General features: G+C 38.0%; 1 protein-coding gene across 3 annotated transcripts in view; it reads left to right on the top strand.

Moving 5' to 3' along the window:
- KIF13B (kinesin family member 13B) overlaps positions 1–23,711 on the top strand; it is a 198,826-nt gene that overhangs the window by 125,963 nt on the left and 49,152 nt on the right. For all 3 annotated transcript variants that reach the window (XM_042934972.1, XM_042934973.1, XM_042934971.1), the window contains exons 22-32: positions 2,442–2,615; positions 4,503–4,660; positions 6,326–6,458; positions 11,236–11,382; positions 12,011–12,040; positions 13,578–13,677; positions 14,258–14,384; positions 15,140–15,195; positions 16,815–16,939; positions 18,529–18,705; positions 21,723–21,815. In XM_042934972.1, the coding sequence (XP_042790906.1) occupies positions 2,442–2,615; positions 4,503–4,660; positions 6,326–6,458; positions 11,236–11,382; positions 12,011–12,040; positions 13,578–13,677; positions 14,258–14,384; positions 15,140–15,195; positions 16,815–16,939; positions 18,529–18,705; positions 21,723–21,815 (1,320 nt within the window). The remainder of the gene's footprint in view (positions 1–2,441; positions 2,616–4,502; positions 4,661–6,325; positions 6,459–11,235; positions 11,383–12,010; positions 12,041–13,577; positions 13,678–14,257; positions 14,385–15,139; positions 15,196–16,814; positions 16,940–18,528; positions 18,706–21,722; positions 21,816–23,711) is intronic.

The raw sequence follows: 23,711 nt of genomic DNA, 5'->3' as shown, positions 1-23,711 counted from the left end.
AATGGTCTTTTGTGTAAAATGAGGAAGACAGACTATATGACAATAAAATATTGGTGGGAAAAACAAATCATTCTGGGACACTTAGTAATAGGTATCACCAGCTTATAACAGCAGTCTAGATTTATTTTTCTATGATGAAAGATAAGTGTGCACATATTCACATATTGATGTTTTCAATTACATTAAATTAAATTAGTGTATTTTAAAACCCCAAACAACATGTCTTCTAACATTCCTGGGCTTTATAATGAACAGTGGCAAGTCGAAATCTGTGGCATTCTGACACCTTGTGGTGATTTTGATTTCTGTATGTAGAAACTTAAAAAGCAAAAAGACCCAAAAACTGTGTTCTGGATGCAAGATATTCCTCATTCCTGGTATTCTTCGTTCCTGGCAGTCTTATTCCTGATAAGTTGCCTGTAGGATATAGTTCAGCATATGAAATCTTTTTAATTTATTTCAACCTTAAAATTGAGATTGATTTCTAAGGGGAAAAAATTGGCTTTCCGATGGAATTTAATCACAAAGAATAGTATCAAACATCTGTCCACTCAATGCTTTGATGTGTTTTCATTTCATTCCATTGGTATGGTCAGTACTCAGGCCAGTATCATTAGGTAGCTGTCCTGTTTCACATAGGAGAAGTCTCAGCCTGAGAAAACCAAGAATTTAATCTGTTCAAAAGCAGAAGCTAACATGTGACAGAGATTTTTATTTAGATTTATTCTACAGAAATCTTGTAATCTTCTCAAACACCATATTGTCTCACCTTAAAGAATATAATAAAAAAATTTTAAACACTTAGTGAAAAAGGGATGGTTTTTTAAATTTAACAAAAAATTAATTGCCAAACACCGATTGCTCTATTGGGTTTAGACGAATAAAATGCATTAGTCAATCTGTCTTTTTTGTAGCCTATCAGGGGAATTGCTATCTGAATGTCTCAAAATCTTGTTGCCATTGTAGGGAATAATGAATAATAATGGAGTTCTCCACCATTGCTTACCCCTTATGTACCGGGTATAGGAGAAAATAGTCCTCTACTTTGCATGATATTCTGTCTTATTATTGCTTCCTGAAATGTTAAGATGATTACATTTGTGGTTGCTGAACTATACCAACTTCAGCCACATATTCAAGTTTATTTTTATTAAATTTATCTACTGGAGACACAGTACATCATACAACATGCAGGAAGTGACTAAGTGAAAAACATAATAAATAATCAATGCTCAGTCATGAAAGTCAGCCCCTAATCAATTATAAAATCAGAATTTAGTTTTGCTCAGTTAATTTTAGAATTTAATTTCTGTCATAGCTGGAGGAGTTTTAGAATGTCACAACTTATCACAAAAATTCCAACTTAAAAATCAACTTGGCACTGCCTGCCAAAAGAAATATTTAGAATATTTGACTGCTTTAAAATCCATTATGGGCATTTATTCTTGGCACATTTGGGTCTAATTAGACATACATTTTTTTCTCTTTTCTTTTCTTTCCTTTTCTTTTCTTTTCTCTTTTTTCTTCTCTTCTCTTTTCTTTCTTTTATAGTAGGCTTTATACACAGTGCAGAGCCCAACACAGGGATTGAACTCATGACTCTGAGACCAAGACCTGAGCTGAGATCAAGAGTTGGACATTTAACCGGCCAAGCCACTCAGGCACCCCTGATTAGACATATATTTCTAATTGCATGTTGTTATCACAAAGCCCTGCACTCCTACAGTCCAGGGTGCATTTCCTTTGATTCATCTCTTCCCTGAATCTGTGTGGAGGAGGCATTCAGTAAGAGTTGGTACAGAGATGGTCAGCATTTACCATCTTTAATCTCCATTTATCCCTTCAGATCTTCAAAGTATACATTCCCAAGGCGTTTTAAATTTTCCAGAAAATCCTCTAGTAGCATATAATATTCTACTCAAGAACCTTATTCTTTCTTATTCTTTAAAATATCAAATAAATGTTTTTCGCCCTTTACTGAATATTCCTTATTGTCATGGATGCTGATTTCTTTCTTCATTAATCATTCTTAACACTCTTATGTTCTTATGACACATCCATAGTTAGCCAAATTCATATCATTGAGTGGTGTTGATGTTGAGAACCTTCTTTTTCTCAGTTAATTATAATTAATAATAATATGATGATGATGATGAGATTGATGGTGATGATGATGTAGTTATAAGAAGCTAGAATTGCTCTGTAGATACTTGAAAACATCCAAGTCAAGGTCGTGTTACTCTCTTGTCAACCTCTCACTAAATATAATAGTTGTCGTCACCTTTTCACAGATGCAGAAATACAGCCCCCGAGTGAATGGGATTTGGTCAACAAAAACCAATAGTTGGTGACAGAGTCAAGACTGGGGTCCATCTCTAACTCAGAGTACTTGTTCCACCTTTTCTGAGTTAAAAACAAATAGAGCCTTCCTTTTCCTTCAGGTTAAAATACTTCAAGCCACTGGCTTGCCACAGCATCTGTCCCACTTTGTGTTCTGCAAATACAACTTCTGGGACCAACAGGAGCCAGTAATTGTTGCACCTGAAGTTGATACCTCCTCTTCCTCTCCTGTCAGCAAGGAGCCTCAATGCATGGTTGTCTTTGATCACTGCAATGTAAGTTTGTTTTCCAGACTCCGTCAGCATTTAAATACTTAGGTAAAAACAAAACTGTAAAGTGAGCAATATTTTGTTGAATAATTTGGTATCAATATATATCTTTTTAAAAAAATTTTTTATATTTTGAGAGAGAGAGCACTTGCAAGCAGGGAAAGGGCAGAGGGAGAGGGAGAGAGTCCTAAGCAGGCTCCATACTCAGCAGGGAGCCCTACTCAAGGCTTAATCTCACAACCATGAGATCATGTCCTGAGCTGAAATCAAAAGTCGGATGCTTAACTGACTGAGCCACCCAGGTGCTTCTTCCTTACAGTTTTCTTAATAACATTTTCTTTTCCATAGCTTACTTTATTGTAAGAATACAGTATAGGATATACATAACATACAAAATCTGTGTTTATCAACTGTTTAGGGGTGCCTGGGTGTCTCATTCAGTTAAGTGTCCAACTTTGGCTCAGGTCATGATCTCATGGCTCGTGAGTTCAAGCCCCGCGTTGGGCTCTGTGCTGACAGCTGAGAGGCTAGAGCCTGCTTCAGATTCTGTGTCTCTCTCTGTCTCTGCCCCTCTCCTGCTCACACTCTATCTCACTCTCTGTCAAAAATAAATAAACATTAAAAAATTTTTAAAAACCTTTATGTTAGTGGTAAGGCTTTCTGGTCAATGGCAGGTTATTAGTAGTTCAGTTTGGGGGGGAGTCCAAAGTTCTGTGTGGAGTTTTGACTGCACGGGGTTTTGGTAACTGTTGCGTTGTTCACGGGTCAGCCATATATACTCTTCTCAATGGAATACATGTGTTGAGTTAGAGTACTGGAGAGATTGTCATCTAAAAATTGTAAGAAACTAGTGTTTTTGAGAAAATGAAGATAGAAAAGAGACAATGATGAACTTCAGTGAACACCTGATGCCCTGCTAAGCAGTTTATATTATTCTTCATCTGATCTTTACCACTGTTGCATTTGATAATAGTGCTTTTATTGTTTTAGCAGCAGCAGTCAGTTTAGAGAAGTCAGTTTACCTGTGGCGAGTGATTAGAAGAGTCAGGATGGTCAGACTGTCGATTCTGTTTTTCTAGTGAACCACAGTTGATCCATCTCATTTCTTTCAAGACAGAGGTCTCTTTTTCATCTATTTTAAACATAGAAATACCTTTGTGTGTTAAAGACCAAGAGAGAGAGTGTGGATTTTATGACTTTTTAAAATAAACTATTTTGGAACTTAATAATTATTGCAAAATGCTGTCATATATATCTTGTAAAGATGGATAGGTTGGGAGAATTTTTAAAAATTGGGTGATTTTTTTTTTTGCACTGATAATCATTATTTATTCCTGCTCTCCTGTTATTGGAGATAATTGTGTCCTAAAGCTAGAAAAATTGTTGTTCTAACACTGTTACCTTATTGCATGTAATAACTTTTATATGAAGACATTGTAGATCATTGTTGGAAATCTTTTTTTTTTTTTTTTTTAAGTAGGGTCCATGCCCAGTGTGGGGTTTGAACTCACAACCCCAAGATCAAGAGTCACATACTCTACCAGCTGAGCCAGCCATGCACCTCTCATTGTTGGAATTCTTAATATAACTATTTATACTTTTAAAATAGCTTCCCAAATATTGCTAACAAAATAGAATACAGTGCTGGTCTTTCACAACAGATTTTCAAGGCGAAAAGTTTTTTTTTTTAAATCAGAGTTACAATTATATTTAAAGTCAAGAACCTTAGACCTTCTGAGCACTCATCATGCATGTTCAAAGATTCTGTTTTAGAACTAAAACATTTTTTTTTCCATTTCTCTTCTCCATAATGGAGTAGATATGTGATGGTGGGTATGAATAATCATAAGGTTATCAGAAGGTATTTCCTCTTTTGTCATTATTTTCTTTTAGGAGTTTTCTGTTAACATTACTGAAGACTTCATTGAGCATCTTTCAGAAGGGGCATTGGCAATTGAAGTATATGGCCATAAGATGAATGATCCTCGGAAAAACCCAGCCCTGTGGGATTTAGGGATTATCCAAGCAAAAACACGTAGTCTTCGGGACAGGTGAATTTTAGATACCATCTGATTCCATTTATAATTTTAAAGAGTTGCTAGAGATTAATACTGCTATTTATAAAGGTAACCCTTTCCTGAGCATTACTAGTGTTCCAGGGATAGATGGTATTATTTCCAGGGTATTTAAAGCACAGTTAAACTTCCTTGGAGGAGTGAACTTGAAAGAGTGAAGGAAGAGAAGTTAAATGTATAGATAGTTAAGAATAAAGAGTGAATGAATTTTTAGAGAATAGTTGCTTAGCATTACTTTTTTTTTTTTTTAAGTTTATTTTGAGAGAGACAGAGACAGTGCAAGCAGGGGAAGGGCAGAGAGAGAGGTGGGGAGAAAGAGAGAATCCCAAGCAAGCTCCATGCTGCCAGTGCAGAGTCCAATGCAGGACTTGAACCCATCAAACTGTTGAGATCGTGACCTGAGCTGAAACCAAGAGTCAGATGCTTAACAGACTGAGCTACCCAGGCACCCCATTCTGAATTACTTCTAGTTAATCAACTAGAGGGAGAATGGATCATGATATACCTGAGAATTCAGGTTTTACTTATTTTGTCTTTAGCTCAAAGTTCTTTTGAAATTCTATCAGTCATCTCTTCTCAGTCTTTTGGCTAAGATCAAGTGTGAAATGCCATCAGTCATGGAAGGAAGCAGGTTTATTTGTTGACCAGAATTTTAAAAAGAAAAGTTGGGGGCGCCTGGGTGGCTCAGTCAGTTAAGCATCTGACTTCGGCTCAGGTCATGATCTCGCGGTCCGTGAGTTCGAGCCCCGCGTCGGGCTCTGTGCTGACAGCTCAGAGCCTGGAGCCTGTTTCAGATTCTGTGTCTCCCTCTCTCTGACCCTCCCCCATTCATGCTCTGTCTCTCTCTGTCTCAAAAATAAATAAACGTTAAAAAAAAAAAATTAAAAAAAAAAAGTTGAAGGGGAATGACTGAAAGCATATATTTGTGCTTTTCATTTTATTATAGAAGAGAACCAGATTTTCTTTTCTTGCATGTAGAAAGTTTTAGCAACTCCTAAACTTAGACATTGAGACTTTTTTCTTGATTCTTTTACTAACCTGAGCAAAGATACTTGTCAAGTTACCAAAGCATATATAGCACTACCTTTATCTATGAAAAGATAATCACTGTACTTGTTTCTGTGCATCTGATTACCATGTTTGGATTTTTGAATAACCACTTTGGAATATATTTATAATCATCATACCTTTTTTTTTTTTTTTAATGTTTTTTTATTTTTGAGAGAGAGAGTGTAAGCGGGGGCGGGACAGAGAGAGAGGGAGACACAGAACCCGAAGTAGGCTCCAAGCTCTGAGCTGTCAGCACAGAGCCCGATGCAGGGCTTGAACTCACGAACCATGAGATCATGACCTGAGCTGAAGTCGGAGGCTTAACTGACTGAGCCACCCAGGCACCCCATTATCATACCTTTTAGAATGAATTAAAAGAACTATTTCTAGTTCTGATGTTAAATTTGTTTAATTTTGCTTTTAATTATATGTGCTAGTATGTATTTGTGTATTACTCACTGAATCAGATCATTCTACTGAATTAGTTTGTTTGGAGGTCATTATCATTGCTAGTTGTCATGTGAAGGATCCTAAGCTGTCTGTGCTGAAATAGAAATGTATGATTTTCCAAGAACTTCACGTATTTCCTAGATGGAGTGAAGTCACCAGAAAAGTGGAATTCTGGGTCCAAATCTTGGAACAGAATGAGAATGGTGAATACTGCCCTGTAGAAGTAATTTCTGCAAAGGATGTGCCAACAGGAGGAATCTTTCAACTCCGGCAGGTAACAAAATTGTGAATGTTATCATTCTGAATGTTAACATTAAATTCTTTGGCACCATAAAGCTTAATATTGGATTCCTATTAGCGGAAATGTCATTGATAATGAAATCTAGACTGGCCAAGTCCATTTTTTGTATTAAAATTGTCTCCTACTTCATGTCTATTTTCTTTCATTTAAAAAAATATTGCTGTGTGGGGCACCTGGGTGACTCAGTCAGTTAAGTGTCTGACTTTGGCTGAAGTCATGATCTCACAGTTCGTGGGTTCGAGCCCTGCATCGGATTCTGTGCTGACCACTCAGAGTGTGGAGCCTGCTCTGGATTCTGTGTCTCTGCCCCTCCCCCACTCACACTCTGTCTCTCTCAAAAATAAATAAATGTTAAGAAAAAAAATATTGCTATTTATAATACTTTAAAATCAGCACCCGATAGGTTTAGTAAGAAAAAAGATAAGCTTAAAGAACAACTTAGAATTGAATTATGGGCAATAATAGAAACATTGAGCAGCATTAGAATATTTATAAGGACAAGGAGAAGCATTGTGATGTGGCAGAAAGAACAGGCACTTCACAGTCTAACATGCCAGGGTTCAGTTCTGGTCTCCTACAGCCTAGCTGTAAACCTGTGAGCAAGTTCAGTCACTTCTCAGAACCTTTCCTTAGGTATACAGTGGAAGTGTGATGATAACACCAACTTTGTAGGACAGGTGTGAGGTATAGAGATACTGTGTATGAAGCCCAGTGCTTGGTACTTGGGAAATGAAAGGGTTTTTTTTCTGTCTAGACCCAATTCTCTGATTATCTGTAGATACCAACTGGGTGTCCTACAGTTCAGTTCGGTTTGAATTGAAACCTCAGTTCACTCATAGTTAGTGTCAGACTGCACAGGTTTAAGGGCTTAGACTCAGCACAAGATTGTCCTCATTTCAGATGCCAGTTCCAAGTATCTGGTCCTCAATTCTGTCTAGCTTGGCTACAAAATCGGAGGTTCACCCAACTCTCCTCCCCTTTACTTACTATTTGTAGTTCCCATAATAAAGGATACAGCTCAGGAATAGCCAGAAGGAAGAGATGATGGGACAAAGTACAGGAGGAGGGATAAGGAGCTTCTGCATCCTCCCTTTGTATGCCGCCCTCCCACCACCTTGTTTTGTTCACCAGCCTGGAGGCTCACTGAACCTCATTGTTTGTAGGTTTTTATGGATCATCATTATGTAGGCATAACTGATGAGTGATTAACTCAGTCTCCATCCTTTCTCTGCTCTCTCCTGAGGTTTTAGGGTGGACCTGACAGTTCCAGACTTCTGATCAAGGCTTGTTTTTTTTGGACTATTGGCCCCTCTCCTGAAGCTATCTAGGGGCTTGCCGAGGATTATAAGGTTTAAAGTTGCATCATTAAGGGGCCCCTGGGTGGCAGGGGCGGTTGAGCAACTGACTTCGGCTCAGGTCATGATCTCATGATTTGTGAGTTCAAGCCCCGCATTGAGCCCTGTGCTGGCAGCTCAGAGTCTGGAGCCTGCTTTAGATTCTGTGTCTCCCTCTCTCTGCCCCTCTCCTACTCACGCTCTCTCTCTGCCTCTCAAAAATAAATAAACATTAAAAAAAATTTTTTTAAGTTGCATCATTAAAAGATGCACCTATAATCATTATCACTCAGGAAGTTCTGTGAGTTTTAGGAGCTCTCTGCCAGGATCTGAGGACAAAGACAAAGTATCTTTGTATGATACTATAGGAGATGTTACATAAATGCAGCTGAGTTGCATGAATATTTGCTAGAAATCAATACAGCAGAGAAATATGTGGGAAATTTCACTTAACTGCAGGCAGATTGTAACCTATAAAGTGTCTACACTGCCATAGGAGAGAATATCTTAATAGAATTTACATAAAAGATTTGGAAATACTCTTTTTTTTGCTATACTTTACATTAATTCAGTATTTAGTAGAATATTGTATCCTCTGATAGGTTCCATACTTTATTTATTTATTTGAGAGAGAGAGAGAGAGAGAGCGAATGAGTGAGCATGCACCTGTGGGAGGGGCAGAGAGAGAATCCCAAGCAGGATCCCAACCTGGGGCTTGATCTCATCAACTGTGAGATCATGACCTGAGCCGAAATCCAGAGTCAGATGCTTAACTGGCTGACCCATGCAGGTGCCCTGATAGTTTCCAGACTTTAGAACAATAGTAAAATATTAGAATAGCTTTTGAAAAATGAATATCAAAATCATTCAAAGCAAAACACGAGAAACGGTTAAAGGAAGAAGAAAGTTTGCTTAAATATTTAAGTTTCTGAATGTTTTAGAAGGAGGAAGGTGGTAAATACTTGTTCTCTGACCCTAGCAAATGAATTTTAGCAAATTCATTCATATATGGGCAAAGATCTAAAAGCAAAAGGAAATTAGTTTAAATTATAACATCAGATGTATATATAAAATAGGATTCTCATGGGTGTGAAGAACATCTTTTTCTGAACATCTGTTAAAGAAGATATATATATATATATATATATATATATATATATATATATATATATATATAAAAAATCTTCTTTGGATGCCTTAGAAATTCATCGCCTGGAAGGCAAGACCAGATAATTTTCTGTGGTTTAGTATAAATAGAATATATAAGTATTTGTCATATATCTGACAACATTTACTAAAAGTATTCAATGAGTTGAGTTAATCAAGGAAGGCTTTTTCTTAAATTTTTTTTTTTTACATTTATTTTTTGAGAGACATAGAGCACAAGTTGGGGAGGGGCAGAGAAAGAAGGAGACACAGAATCCAAAGCAGGCTCCAGACTCTGAGCTGTCAGCACAGAGCCCGACGTGGGGCTCAAACTCACAAACCGTGAGATCATGACCTGAGCCAAAGTTGGGATGCTTAACTGACTGAGCCACCCAGGCACCCCAGGAAAGGCTTTTTCTGAAGGGTGTGGGTCTTGATGTGGATGCCAAAACAATCGTGCAAAGGCTGGAAACATTTTTCATACCTAAACAGCAAGAATAAAGATACAGTAGTTGGAATTAGGTAAGTTTGGGTAGAAAGTAATATGTAGGAAGATCTGGAAAACAGCAACAGAGGAGGTTATAGAAACATGTGGCAGCTAGTTCATAGAGGGCCTTGGATAGTAGTCTCATTTGAATTTAATGTATTTGAAAACCAGAACGTACTGTTCTCGAACAGGAAAGTGGCAGAGGAGAGCTGATTAGGTTCGCCATAAAAAATTGCCAGTTTTGTAGTTAAAAAATGCTCAAATATCAGCAGTTACACGAAGTTCAATCTATTAGTTTAGGTATACTGTTCAAAGCTTTTCTGTGGAACAGTAAGCAGTTTCAGATCTTCTGTGTCCTTTTTCTTCCTTCTGCCTACCTTGAATGCTCCCCCGACACAGTGCCTGTACTTCACCTTTTGCATGTGGGCACCCATGGAAAGTGGGTTACTTTCTGTCTTAGGGGAAGTAAACAAATAAAACGTAGCTAATTGAAATGAGTTAACTATTTTAGACAATCAAAATGTTTTCTGGGGGTACTCTTTCCACAAAATAAGCGATGCATAGTTATTGGAAAATATTAAATCAAAAGACATCTGTAACTCATCTCTTCAAATCTGGCCTTCAGATTAATCATTTGCCTAAATTGATTTCCCTGATAATGCAAAGCTCTTGGGAATTAAAAAATCTGATGGAAGGGGGGAGGAGATTTGAAATTGTATATTCAAATTTCATTGTTCAGATTCTGTTTTACATCCCTAAAATTTATAAGCCAACTCTGAAGTCAGTAATTTGGGAATATTGGGAATTTTAAAATACTGTTTCATTGTAAACATACAGGATCACATAGTATTTATTATGAAAATATGCTTAAGAAGGAACAGCTTTCTGTTCAATTCTTCATTTTGCAACATGGTGTTAAATTATTTGGGATTAGAGCAGTGATTCTAGGATAGTGGTCACCATTCTTATTTCTTACTCTGCTGATTTTTAAAAGTAGATCCTACTATATCTATTGGGTTTGGTAATCCCTCTTTTTTTTTTCTAAGTCTGGTTAACATTGTTTATCATACTTTTTAGCTTAATATATTATGTATGTTTTTCTACAACAATATTTTAATGACTGTATATTTTATATTTATATACTGTAGCTTAAGCAGTTGTCAATATTATGCATTTATTTGTATCTAGTTTCTTGTTATTCTTAACATTGTTTTAAGATCTTTATACACATATTATGATTATTTACTGAGAACAGCTTCCTAGAAAGTTGAATTGCTGAGCCAGGGGATACTTAAATTTTTAAGGCAAATTGCCTTGCAGAATGCTGTACCAATTTATATTCCCACTAACAATGTATGTAATTGCCTGATTCATAACCTTTGGGCAATATTGAAAATTGCCTTTTTAAAAGGTAATTGCTAGTTTAGTAAGTGAAAATAAGTGTTTTGTGCTTATTTTAATCTGCATTTATTTGATGGTAAGTGAGTTGAACAGTTTTGCTTGTCCCTTCCTTTTTGCAGTTCCTTTGTTAGAATTTTTTCTCATAATGTTTCTTTTTATTGAAAAAATATGCAGTCCATATATTCCATGTCTTTCTACTTGCTGAAAAGGTAAATTATTATTCCTGATTAGTTTTTCAATTTGTAGTTTACTACTTAAAGATGTGGTGAGATAGGTCTCCAAAGTTAAATGCTTTCTCAACATCAGCCTGTAGGGGTCTCTCTAAACCAAATATTTGGAAATTAAACTGATTTTAATAAATTTAAATTTGTCTCTGATACAGGGACAGTCTCGGCGAGTTCAAGTGGAAGTGAAGTCTGTGCAGGAATCTGGGACTTTACCACTGATGGAAGAATGTATATTGTCTGTTGGCATTGGATGTGTAAAAGTTAGAACATTCAGATCCCCCAAGACTCTTGAGACCTTTCATGTAAGTTTCTGTCTCTGTGCCAGTTATATTCTTGGTGAAAGACCCAATGAGATAAGAGAGTATTTTGGAACTTGCCAGAAAACTGCCTTCCATGAACACTTCTTTCAGTTTTTAATTTGATGTCTTTTTTTGTTTGTTTGTTACTGTATTACTTTTGCATGAAATCAGTGCACCTGAACCAGACTGTGGTTTTGCCCTGGTACATGGCAAACTGAGGGTTAAGACATCTCAGCCTCCAGAAATTCCTCAGTTGCCTACTAGTGATTAACTTCCCCCATCACCCACCCTTCTACAGAAACCCCCTACTGGCTTGTAAAGACTCTTTGCCAGCAGGTGTTTGATTTCTCCTGGGGAGTGGGACTATAAACTCAGCAGGGAGAGTATTGTACTGGTTCCTGAAAAGGTCAAATGAGCATTCTTCACTTTCCTATGAGAAGCTTAAGGTTTTACTCCCAACTTCCTGAAAACTATAAAGCAAAGAGTGAGGGTGAACATAGGTGGGAGATGAAACAGTATTTTCATTAAATTAGAAAATATAAAGTCTGGCAAAAGATTCTGGCTGTTGAGCATAGCCTGATTCTTGAAAAAATAATTGTTTTAGTTATGTGTAATATATCTTTTCTTTTAGGAGGAAGAGGAGGACATGGACAGCTACCAGGTAAGGAAGCACCTGTTAGCTTCATCAAATGAGCTTGATTAAAGTACTGAAGTACACATTCCTGAGTCTTGCTATACTGTTATTTAATAATTACACAATTAATTTTGATTCAAATATTGCTTTTCTCAAATTAAAACAGAGTTTTGTAGTCTTATGTATAAGAAATCATTTGTGACTTTCATCATTTTCCAAACTTAGAGCTCCCCATCCAAGTTTCCTACAGATCCATTTCTCCAGATCCTTTTCCTTGCACTCCCTCTCTCCTTGAGTGGAGTCACCCCTCCTTTTCCCTGTAAGAGCTATCTCATACTGAGCTTCAGTCAAGCCACACTGCTTAGGTATTTTCCATCTTTTAAACCAGGTCTGCCTTCCCCACTTATAAGAGTCACACGGGTTTGGTTTTGCCCCCTCCACCCTTCCTAATCTCCTGCAAGATTTTGTTTATGTCTGTCCAGTTCTATCATGTTAGTCTTGCTAGTCATTGTTTAGGACTGTCAGAGCTCTTTGGATCCTGATTATGTCATCCAGTGTAGTCACTCTCCTGGTTTTGCATCATTCTAATTTGATAAAAATGTCTGCCTTCCTATAAGTGACTGATAAAAATATTGTATCAGATAGGGTTAAATACAGAGTCCTATGGCACAACAATAGAGACTTCTTTTAAGCTGACATTATTCCATTAATCACTGTTCTTTGGATGTGATAGTTCAGTCATTTATGATTTCATTCAAGTAGATTCATTGCACATTTCTCCATCTTGTCCACAAGAATGTCATGAGCTATTTGGTTAAGTGCCTTAGTGAAATCCAGATACACACTGTATCTTCAGCATTCCACTGATCTACCCAGCCTTGTTAACTTTATTACAAAAGGAAATGAGGCAAGATTGGTATACAGTCAGGTGTTGAATGGTAGAGTTCTTCGTCTGTTGATAACGCCCTCTCCCCCTCCAAACTGCCCCCTACACACAAGAAACAAGGGAGAGAAACATTACATGTTGTTTGTAGAGACTAGTGAAACAAGTTGAAGGCTGAAACAAGTTAAGAGATTTGAGGAATTCTTATGATGGTTCCCAGGGATATAAATCTTAAGATTGTTGAGTAATATTTGTGATTTTTTTTTTAATTTACTTATTTTTTTTAGTAGGATCTATATTCAGTTTGGGGCTTGAACTTACAGCCCCGAGATCAAGAGTCACATGAGCCAGCCAGGCGCCCCAGTATTTGTGATTTTTATCCAGCAAAGGGACATTGTAGATCTTAGTTGTAAGGCTTGCCCCTTGAACCAATAGAAATAAAACTGGTTCTAGGTATCAGAGAATGTCTTTTCAGAAGCTGTCTTGTTCTAGAACAACAATTCTTTGATTTCTGGAACTTTCTGTTCCAAATAATGATTAGTGTCAACTAGTAGTGAGGGCAAAGATATTGATGTGTGATACTTTACAGTTTGAAGACTTAGAGTAAGGTAGATGGAGCATTGGTTTCAAGTATTTTGTCTTGCCGTTATATTTGCCATAATTTCCCTCGTTTTCTTCCAGGATCGGGATTTAGAGAGACTGCGTAGAAAATGGCTAAATGCATTAACAAAACGTCAGGAGTACTTAGATCAACAACTGCAAAAGCTTGTCAGTAAACATGGTAGGAAAAGCAAATTGAATATTTATCCCCCCCAGTCTGTGCATAATTAATCTCTATTTGCAGCCACATCAATTAGAAGTAGATGAACACATCAATAATGGGGATGGCAAGAGCATAGGAATGTTTCTTATTTATGTCCTGTCCTTTCAGAATAACATTTATTTAACTGTAATAATATCTTTCTATAGGTTTCCCCTTACCCGCAACAAAGAGAGAAAATATAGTATGTAAACATTGTCCTTCAAAAATAAATTAAGGAGGGTGCTAACATTTTTGATTTCTTATCCAAAAGTACTTGAATCCTTCAACTCTGGAAGAAATTATTCATGTGCTGGTGGTCCATGTTGGCTTTCCAAAGATGGCCTTTCTATAAGAGTACAGCCATGCTCTTACAGTTCACTTTTTATCATGATTGTTTTTTTAATCACTCATTAGGGAAGTAATAAGTTTTTGGTGAACCCTCATCAACCAGTGACTGAAATGCAGGCAAATCCTGTGGATACGCTGGACAGAAGTGTAAATATCAAGAGAGAAATCTGTGTGAGAAATCTGTATTTCATCCTTATTCCTGACGTTCTAGATAAAACAGAGGATGATGCCGACCGTGAAGCTCAACTTCTAGAGATGAGACTGACCTTGACTGAGGAGCGGAATGCGGTAATGGTCCCCTCTGCCGGCAGTGGCATTCCAGGGGCCCCAGCAGAATGGTATGAATGCTGTCACATGTGTTCTGATGTTCCAGATGTTCCCTGAGCTGCCTGCTTTCTGTATGAATTTTGCCTGTGTTTCAATTAATGGAAGACTCATCCTAGCACAGGGGAAAAGAATTAGAGGAAGTGTTAAATTATTTTCATGAATTGGAATAACTATGGCCTTAAACCGTGTTTTATTAAATAATATTGTTATTGGCCCAAGTAATTAAGATTTCTGAGAATCTAAATCAATATTTAATACCAGTGCACTTAGCATTAAAAAAAAGTTAATATGTTAATTACTTGGGTCATTCCCTTAAAAGACCATTCGGTCATAATAAAATTGCATCTCCAGGAGTTTTGGGTTTTGGGGCTGGCTTAAACTGTACTGTCAGCAAATGTTCTGTGCCACTTTATCGAAATTAAAAATAGTAAATTAAGCCATATGAGGCCCTTCGGTATGTAATTTTATAAAAAAGTAACTTTAAACAAGTGAGCTGTATTATAAACAGGTAGAGGTATCTTAGAAGACTGAATTCTAGTATCAGAGCATATGATAATTATACATGAGAGCACCAGTGAAAAGCAACAGCAGTTACAGGTCAGTTTAGGGGCATCTCTGATGTGAAATTATAACAAAAACACAATACCCACAGTTATTATTGGCTTCATCTGTACTATTCTCAGTGTGGATTAATGCTGTGACTCAAGGTACATGCTGCTCAGAAAGTCTGCTTTATTTGAGATGCTCTTTGTTCATTATGTTTTAGGACCCCAGTTCCTGGGATGGAAACACACATTCCTGTTATATTCCTTGACTTAAATGGTAAGTTAGGAGGTGCTTTCTGAAGGCTTACCTCTGACAAATTAGTGTCCAAGTAGCACCTGGATTCTAACGAAGTTTGCAGTTAGGCAGTTCTGTGAGCCTAAGGTTAGGGTCTATATTATGTATGCTGAGGGACACTGATACTTGACAAAGAATGACTTTTCTGTAAGAATAATATTTTTTGTAGCAGTGATAGGTATGTTTCGTCATGGTGCGTTCTCACATTTCAATCTATAATCCATACAGTTGTGTGTATGCTTTGTTCTCATCATCAGGTTAGGTGTAGTGGTAGTATTTTCCTGCACTTAAAATAATTTCTTCTTTAATTCCTAGGAAAAGACTTCTGTCTGGAAAGAGATCCTCATGTAGCATGCTTCTTTTATCTGGTGTTTTCTTAGAACTATCTAATAAATTTCTTACTTTTTCTGTGAGTTCTTATGCCCTTCATTCCTGCATTGCTTAGTTATGAGAACCTGTCAATTTTTCCTTTCTTTTTTTCTCCTTCATGTAAAATGTTTTGGATGTGGCTACATTTTACCTATACTCTGCCCAGGGAAGGAAATAAAAATGAAAAGGCAGATTAAAGAGCTAAAAATAAGTTAAAAGTCAGCAGTTACATTCCTAAATATCTGCAGGAAAACCATGTGTTAAAATTAACTATCCTAAATAGACAAGCTTAGATGTCCTCAGTGTGTTTCTTCCACCTAGCTGAAAGTGAGTTATAATATCTGAGGTATTTAACATTTTGTACTACTTAACTTATTTAGATATATGGAAAATTATTATATGCACACAGAGTTAGTAAATAATATTTAGCCATTTCTACTGTCTGTCTACCTGATGGGGTTTCAATGTTTTGCCACAGCACTCTATCCTATCTTGTTCTCTTGAGCCTTGCATGCTGAGGGTTACTCCAGCCTATTCTTATGTTAGGTTTCTAGATAGGTGAGGTGCTCTTGTGTGTGCTTGTGTGTGCATGTGGAGGGGGGTAAGAGTGGAAAAGAATAAGCTTATAGAAGACCTGTTGTATGGATATTCCAAGACATGGTCAAGAGCTTGTTCAGCCTTTTGCCCATTCTTGATCCACACAAGCCCACATACTAGAAAAGATACTTTTGGTGCCTACTCACAAGCTTAAGATGGATAGGGTGTTGGAAGGTCCAGGCTTAGAACTAAATAACTAAAGGGTCAGGGGGCAACCCTCCAAGTTTCCGGCTCATGTAGCCAATTGATTCTTTTGTTGAACTCAACTGTCAGATAATTGGAATCACTCTCGCTTCTCATTTTTCAATGCACTAAAAAATAGGGAATTTCGGTTATAATCCTATCATTAACATTTATGGGCTGACCTTGAATAACCTCTTGGGTATCTTGGCTTCATTTTCCTTCCATGTAAAATAAAGCATAAAGGTAAGAGATTGGATAAGATAATTTCTTGAGAGTCTATCCATCTCTAAGAACTGTTTAATGGTCCTCTTCCATGTCATGTAAGATTTTAGAGCCAAAAGCAAATGAAATTTGAGGCAGTAGAATTTTAATACCAAGCACATTGAAATTTAGCTGGTAAGGGTTATCCCTTAAAATGATCTCTGTATTTAATGGAACTTCTTTGCTTTTAGCTGATGATTTCAGCTCCCAGGATAATCTTGATGACCCAGAAGCTGGTGGATGGGATGCTACCCTCACTGGAGAAGAAGAGGATGAGTTCTTTGAACTGCAGATTGTAAAACAGCATGATGGAGAGGTAAACAAAGCATAACTAGGGAAAATCAGATGAAAAGTAGTTTCTTTAACCTTTCCTTGAGTCTTTTTAAACAATCAGCAATGTAATCACTTTAATGCTTACATTTGTCAAGATGCATAAATGAAAACCTTTCATTACGACTTCCAGAAAGATTAGAACTGCTTCCAGAAGGAGTAGATGGTCAAATTACATCCATTTGCCATTTATTTCCCCTCCTGGTAAAGGATCTCTCTCTGTTAGTATTCATAGTTCAGGTCAGCTTTGGTCCATCATAAACCGACATGATGTTTGGGATTTGCTTTGAAATTCTTTACTAAAAACTTTTTTTTTTAAAGTTTATTTATTTTGAGAGAGAGAGAGAGAGAGAGAGAGAGAGAGAAAGCATGAAAAGGGAGGGGCAGAGAGAGAGGGAGAGAGACAATCTCAAGCTCTGTGCTGTCAGTGCAGAGCCTGATGCAGGGCTCGAACCCACCAACTGTGAGATCATAACCTCACCAATTGTGAGATCATAACCTGAGCCAAGATCAAGAGTCAGTCGCTTAACTGACTGAGCCACCCAGGTGGCCCTGTGGTAAAGGCTTTTTAAAGAGGAGAAAAAAGATGAAGTCAGTGTGGCAAAATCTAGATAATGTTTGAATCCGGGTGATGGGTATATAGTGGGAGCTTATTTTCTAATTTTGAGTATATCGGAAAAACAATAAAATAGTTTAAACAAGGAAAGCTGATGTGATGCTTAGGGCACATTATCACTTAGTGGTATTCCTAAGATGCAAAACTTTAATAGCAGGGAAAAAGACAACAAACCCAACTGTGATACATTCTGTGCAATTCTGTACATTCTGTACATTCTTATTTAATAAGTCAGTATCATGAGCAACAAAGAAAGGGTTGGGAACCATTCCAGATTGACATGGACTAAAGGGACATGACCTCTAAATGCAGTCAGTGATCCTGGATTGCAACAGCTGAAAGATTTGAATGTAGACTATGTATAATATAATAGTATTTTATTGATGTTAAATTTCCTGAATATAATTGTCCTATGGTTAAGTCAGAGGATGTACCTGCTGTTAGAAGATACTTGTTAATGTATGTAGGCATGTAGAGTTACAAGTCTGTAACTTACTCTAAAGTAGTGCAGCAAAAAAATTATACTGCGTGTATATGTGTTGTGAGAAAGAGAAAGGAAAAGTGGCAAAATATTAACAGCTGATGATTGTAGATGGAAGATACACAGGAGTTCATTGTCCTGAACAGCTGATGATTCTAGATGGAAGATATACAGGAGTTCATTGTCCTGAATTTGCACTTTATGTTTGAGCATTTTTCAAAATAAAAACATTTTAAAAGCCAGCCAGCCAGGAATATCATGCTCTGTTCTTCCCAGACTAGGGTGGTGGAGACCATATCTTCCTATCCCATAGCTTTTCAGGGAGGTTCTAGTACATCTGCACTCATGACCAGCCTGTGGGACTGTAGCCAAGTCAAGATGTTTCCTCGTGAGGTTGTTTTTTGTTTTTTTGTTTTGTTTTGTTTTGTTTTGTTTTTCCAGGAGGAGAGGGAAAAGTATGTTCTTTCTGTCTCTGCAGGTGAGAGCAGAAGCCTCTTGGGACTCTGCAGTGCACAGCTGTCCTCAGCTCAGTAAAGGCACCCCTGCGGATGAGCGAGTGTATCTGATTGTGCGGGTGACAGTCCAGCTCAGCCATCCAGCTGACATGCAGTTAGTGTTACGGAAACGAATTTGTGTCAATGTTCATGGCCGGCAGGTGAGTCATTAATCCTCGTTGAAGAAATGACTTTAATCACAGGTCTGACGTTGAGGGCAGGGCCAGGGAATGATTGTTCTGGCCTCTCATCTAAGCAGACTCTATGAAGCATTTTCTCTTCAGCTTGCCTGTTACTGTCTTGTAACTGTGCCTGCTTCGTTCTGGCACATTCCATCCCGACTTCTCCAAGACAACATTAAGTTGTTACAATCAGTCTTTCTTATTACATAGTCACAAATTAATGCCATTCTTTTCGTTGCCACAGAGCCCAGTCAAAGTGAAGTTCACTGTTTTGTTTTTTGACTTTTCGTTTGGGTCACGCAAGATGTGAAGGTTCTCTGTAGGTTTGCTGTTGTTTGGACATCTTACCCTCCGCTTTGCATCTCTTTCTTCCCTTTCAGTCATCTCTGCTAATTCACTGATTCACATATTTAGAGAGTGTACTCTGTCAAGCTTTGGGTAACAGGATAAGTTAGAAGTAGTCTGCATCTTGAAATAGCTAGTGTCCGTTGGTGTACGTAGACATATATTAACAGGTGATCTGTCTCTGTTGGGTTAGTGCTGTAATGCCGGTGCTCCCTGAGTGCTGGAAGGCTGCAGGCCGAGGGATGGAGAATTCACACCAAGGGAGTCAGAGCAGGTATCAGAGAGGGGGGTAGCATGCGAGCCACTCCTTTACAGACAAGGGAGTTTGGCAGGCAGAGGAGGAATTGACTCTTCTGTGGAGAGGAGAAAACACGTGTGCAGGAGTAGTGAGGAGGGACAGCATGGAGGGCTCAGACCACGAGAAGCAGAGTGTTGACAGGTGTGCTGGGGGGCGGGGGCCAGGTCCGTGGCCAGCCACGCAGTTGCAGCTGGATCAGGAAGGACCTTGTGCCATGTGACTGGGGTTAGTAGAAAACTTCTAGGTAAGGGTATAAACTGTTTCTTTCATTGGCTTTGCAAATATAGGACTTGGGAGGCTCATTCTGGAGATTCTTTTAACTGTCTGTGCTCATTTTTTTTTTTTTTTTTGAGGCCTTCTCAGTACACTGACTAAAACCAGGACATATGAAAAGAAATCTTTTCATTTAAAAGAGCACAGTCATGGTTGACAGAGTCCTAGATGTAATCTCCACCCCTAAAAATTAATCTTTAGTTCTAAATGTCACACTGATATCAATCTTTGAAATGAAGACTGGCGGTAATGCTGTTAAAATTGCAGCTCTTTAGCTTGGCAATCCAGCATCAATAAAATCCAGGTCATCGGGTCAGCTAGACGTATATGGTGTGGCTCCCGTTCGCTCTTCTCCATCTCTCTTTTCTCGGAAGTCTTTAAGGGATTGAAAAAGACGTGTTGCTCTTGAGCATTTTGAAGAGCGATTTGCCATGCCTGAGCTAGAGATTCTGGTTGCCAGGCACTGAGACTGCCCTGGGACAACCACCAGCCCCACAGAATCCTTAACAGAAAGGGTGCATCATGGCATCACTGAACTCCTTCTGGTGTGTGTGTGTGTGTGTGTGTGTGTGTGTGTGTTTCTCTAGTTTGTTTTTATTTTTTATTTTTTATTATAGCGACAAGAAGTTGCCACATTTTTTCCCTGGTTGAAATGACATTATCAAATTGATGCTGAATGATGTAATAGTGTTTTAGGGCATGCCAGTTTCCCTCCTGATTTCAGATACTTCATTCCCAAAATTTGCTTCTTTATACAAGAACAGGGACTTCCTTATGACGCTAATGTGTGCAAATCAGCTTCAGTAGTTCCATACAGAAGGAAAGCAAAAAGTAGGTAACAACAGCACCCACACCTCCCTTCCCCACCCGTTAAAAAGAAAACAAACCTACAGCTGAGCTCTGACCAGTGTAATTGGCAGTGGCTCAGCATTGCAAGGCTGAAGTGGGTAGAATGAAGGGCTGAAATCAGTGGTCTGTTTGCATTCTAAAACTACATTTTTTATTTTAGTTTTTAATTTTTATTCTTATTTTTTTCTTCATGCTTATTTATTTATTTTGTGAGAGACAGAGAGAGAGAGCAAACAGGGGAGAGGCAGAGAGAGAGGGAGAGAGAGAATCCGAAGCAGGCTCCATGGTGTCAGCACAGAGCCTGCTTTAGGGATCGAACCCACAGACTGGGAGATCATGACCTGAGCCGAAATCAAGAGAGGCTTAACTGAGCCACCCAGGTGCCCCATAAAAGTTACAGTCTTTTAAAAAGTTAACTATAGATCACTGAAGAGGAGAGAAATTATTATTAAGGAGGTTTGTGAAAATATGTACTTCTAGGACCAAATAGCTGGATTTTTCTATTTTCTTTCAGAGGTTCTCACATATTTCCTGCTTCCCTTTTGAATGAGGGAAAAAGTTGGGCATCAGTTTAATATTCTCTCTTCTTCTTATCTTGATTCACCAATTGTATTCTGCCCTCATCCCTGCTCTCTTCAACCTCTACAGGATGTTCAGTCTTAGCAGCATCTTCAAATGAGTCATCTATGCATTAATTCAACAGTTCAATTCTTAACTGTGCAAAGAGCACAGTCAGCATAAACAATGACCATGCACTCTTAAATCATTCTTCATAACGATCCTGCTTTGGTCAAGAATTTAATGCCTGAACTTGTCAATATTCATGCTGCAAGATGTCCATTGTACTGGAAAAAAAAAAAAGTGTAACAGTACCAGTCCTTGCTTACATCTCAGAAGGTCACTTTATTGTGTCGAAGTCAACAGTCTTTTTTTTCTGTAGCCTTTAAGCAGAGCTGAACCAGATGCCCAGTGTCTGTTTCGAGTTTTGGGTTTATACTCTTCATATTATGGGTCTAGCACCTGTCACGCGGCAAGGATCTAATAAATTGGTTTTGTGCACTAAAATGAAGTTGAGGAGTCTCTATTTAGTGATTTGGATTTCAGCTTGCTTATGTTGGAAATATACTCTGTTTCTTTTTGTTAGAATGAATGCAGTATCCCTTATGCTTTGTTAATGAACACTCAGTTTTTGAGGTAGGAAACCATATCTTTCTGTTTTGTTTTTCTCTAGGGTTTTGCTCAGAGTCTCCTAAAAAAGATGTCACATCGAAGTTCTATTCCTGGCTGTGGAGTGACTTTTGAGATTGTCTCCAATATTCCAGAGGTGAAGGATTGTACAAAATTTGAGTTTACTAAAAATAAACATGTAAAAAGAGCTACGTCCCTGAAAAGTCACCTACCCAAGAAATACATAGTCCATGAAAATGTGTGTTTAGGCAAATGCTGTAGGTTTGTAGAGGAATTTTCTAATCTTAATGTGATTCATAGTAAAATGTACTTGTGGCTTCAAAGGTTCTGGTTTTAGTATTTTGTTGAAGAAGAACTTTCTTTTGAAAAGCAAATCAATACTCCTAGAAGACAGCACTCCTTTTCATTTCTAGTAGACATAAGGTAACAATATTGTAACCCTCAAAGGGAAGCAACATAGCGCAAAATAGAGATTCAAGCTTTGGAGATTCATTTTGGAATCACACAGAAATCTTACTTTCATCACCTCTCAGTGAGGTGCACTTAGTGAGTTACTTTGAGCCTCAATTTTTTCATTTATCAAATTGGGTTAGTGATACCTCTGTACAGGGTTGTTTTTTAAGGATGTTGTACACACACACAGCAGTAAATTGTAATTGCCATTATTATAGATCCTATTATTATTTTCCTCTCCTTATTTCCCTTTCTGAACTGAGAGAGCCATAGGAATCAAACAAATGGAGTTTCAAATACCCCCGGACAGAAGCTTGCTGGACGATGTAGTTTTCATTTGCTTCCTAATATTTAATCCCAGATTTATTCACCTGGTCTTCGACACAGCTGGCAATGGAGGCCTTCCTTACAGGGGTAGGAAGATATGAGGGTTCTTAGAAAAGGACTCTGCAAAAGGGAAATCAGAGCGGTCCTGTCTGTCACGCTCACCATCCAGAATCGAGGAGTGAGGAGGTGCAGATTATACTTTCCTAGGGAGTGAAGAATGGGAGAGTGTGCTGGGAGTGGACACTCCCTACTAAGCACACGGTCCACATCAGCACCCTATGCTTCATTTTTGAGTGCTGGAAGTTGTTGATTCTGTTGAGTGAACAGTAGGTGGACAAAATGTATTCTAAGCAGTGAGTTTTTGGAAGGGTGAAAAGATTATATAGTGCTTAGGCTCTGCTTTAGATTTCTTATACTACAGGAAGTCTTGTACTGGATCTCCAAAGTGTTAGACTTACATAGTAAGTATTAGCTGTTTAACTGTTTAATTTGGAGCCTGCTGCACATTTTAAAAATAAGTCTGTTTTCAGAGTTAGACTAGCTGCAAAATCTTGGGTCTGTAGTCGATTACTCTTTGTATACTTACATGCTCAGCAAGAGATGCAGTGTTTATTCTCTGTGTCTGAATGTTTTATGTCTTTCTGGTTGTTTCATACTTTAACTCTATACATGGTTTGAATGCAGTTGAGAAACAATGACTGCTGTAGTGAACTCTCTTCCATTTTTCTATTTCTCTCATTTTCCTTCCCCTCCTGTCTCATCCCCTCCCAACTGTAGGTTCCTTATCCTCTTTAAAGGTGCTTTTATTCCCTGAGTGATACAGTTTTCAAAGGGAGGAAATGCAGGGGGATCCATTGAGAGAGAAGCATATGGCCTCATGTGGTTGGGCTGCTTGTTAATAATTATCTAAACATCTAAGTTGGCAAGTGTTATTTTCACATTATCAAATCTTGATGATAAAGAAAAAGGAACAGCGAGACTTAAAACTTAACAGGAAAAGGACTACACTTAGTTTATTTTTTATTTAGAAACAAAAAGATTCCTCAAGGAATCTAGGTTTCATCATGAAAAATCCTTGAAAAGTTCTCTGTGTTCCCTGTTATAGCAGCTATGAGAGCTTAGTGGCAAAAGAACTGATGGTAGGCCAGAGAATAGGAAATGGTTTCAACTGTCTACCCCAGGACCCAGTAATTCCACCTCTAGGTGCTTACTCAAGAGAAGTGACCATGTGTGTCATAGAGATGTGTACAGG

This window comes from Panthera leo, chromosome B1 (assembly GCF_018350215.1).
Source record: "Panthera leo isolate Ple1 chromosome B1, P.leo_Ple1_pat1.1, whole genome shotgun sequence".
Lineage (NCBI taxonomy): Eukaryota > Metazoa > Chordata > Mammalia > Carnivora > Felidae > Panthera > Panthera leo.
The sequence above is the reverse complement of the archived record's forward strand: the minus strand, read 5'-3'. Positions and strand labels throughout refer to the sequence as shown.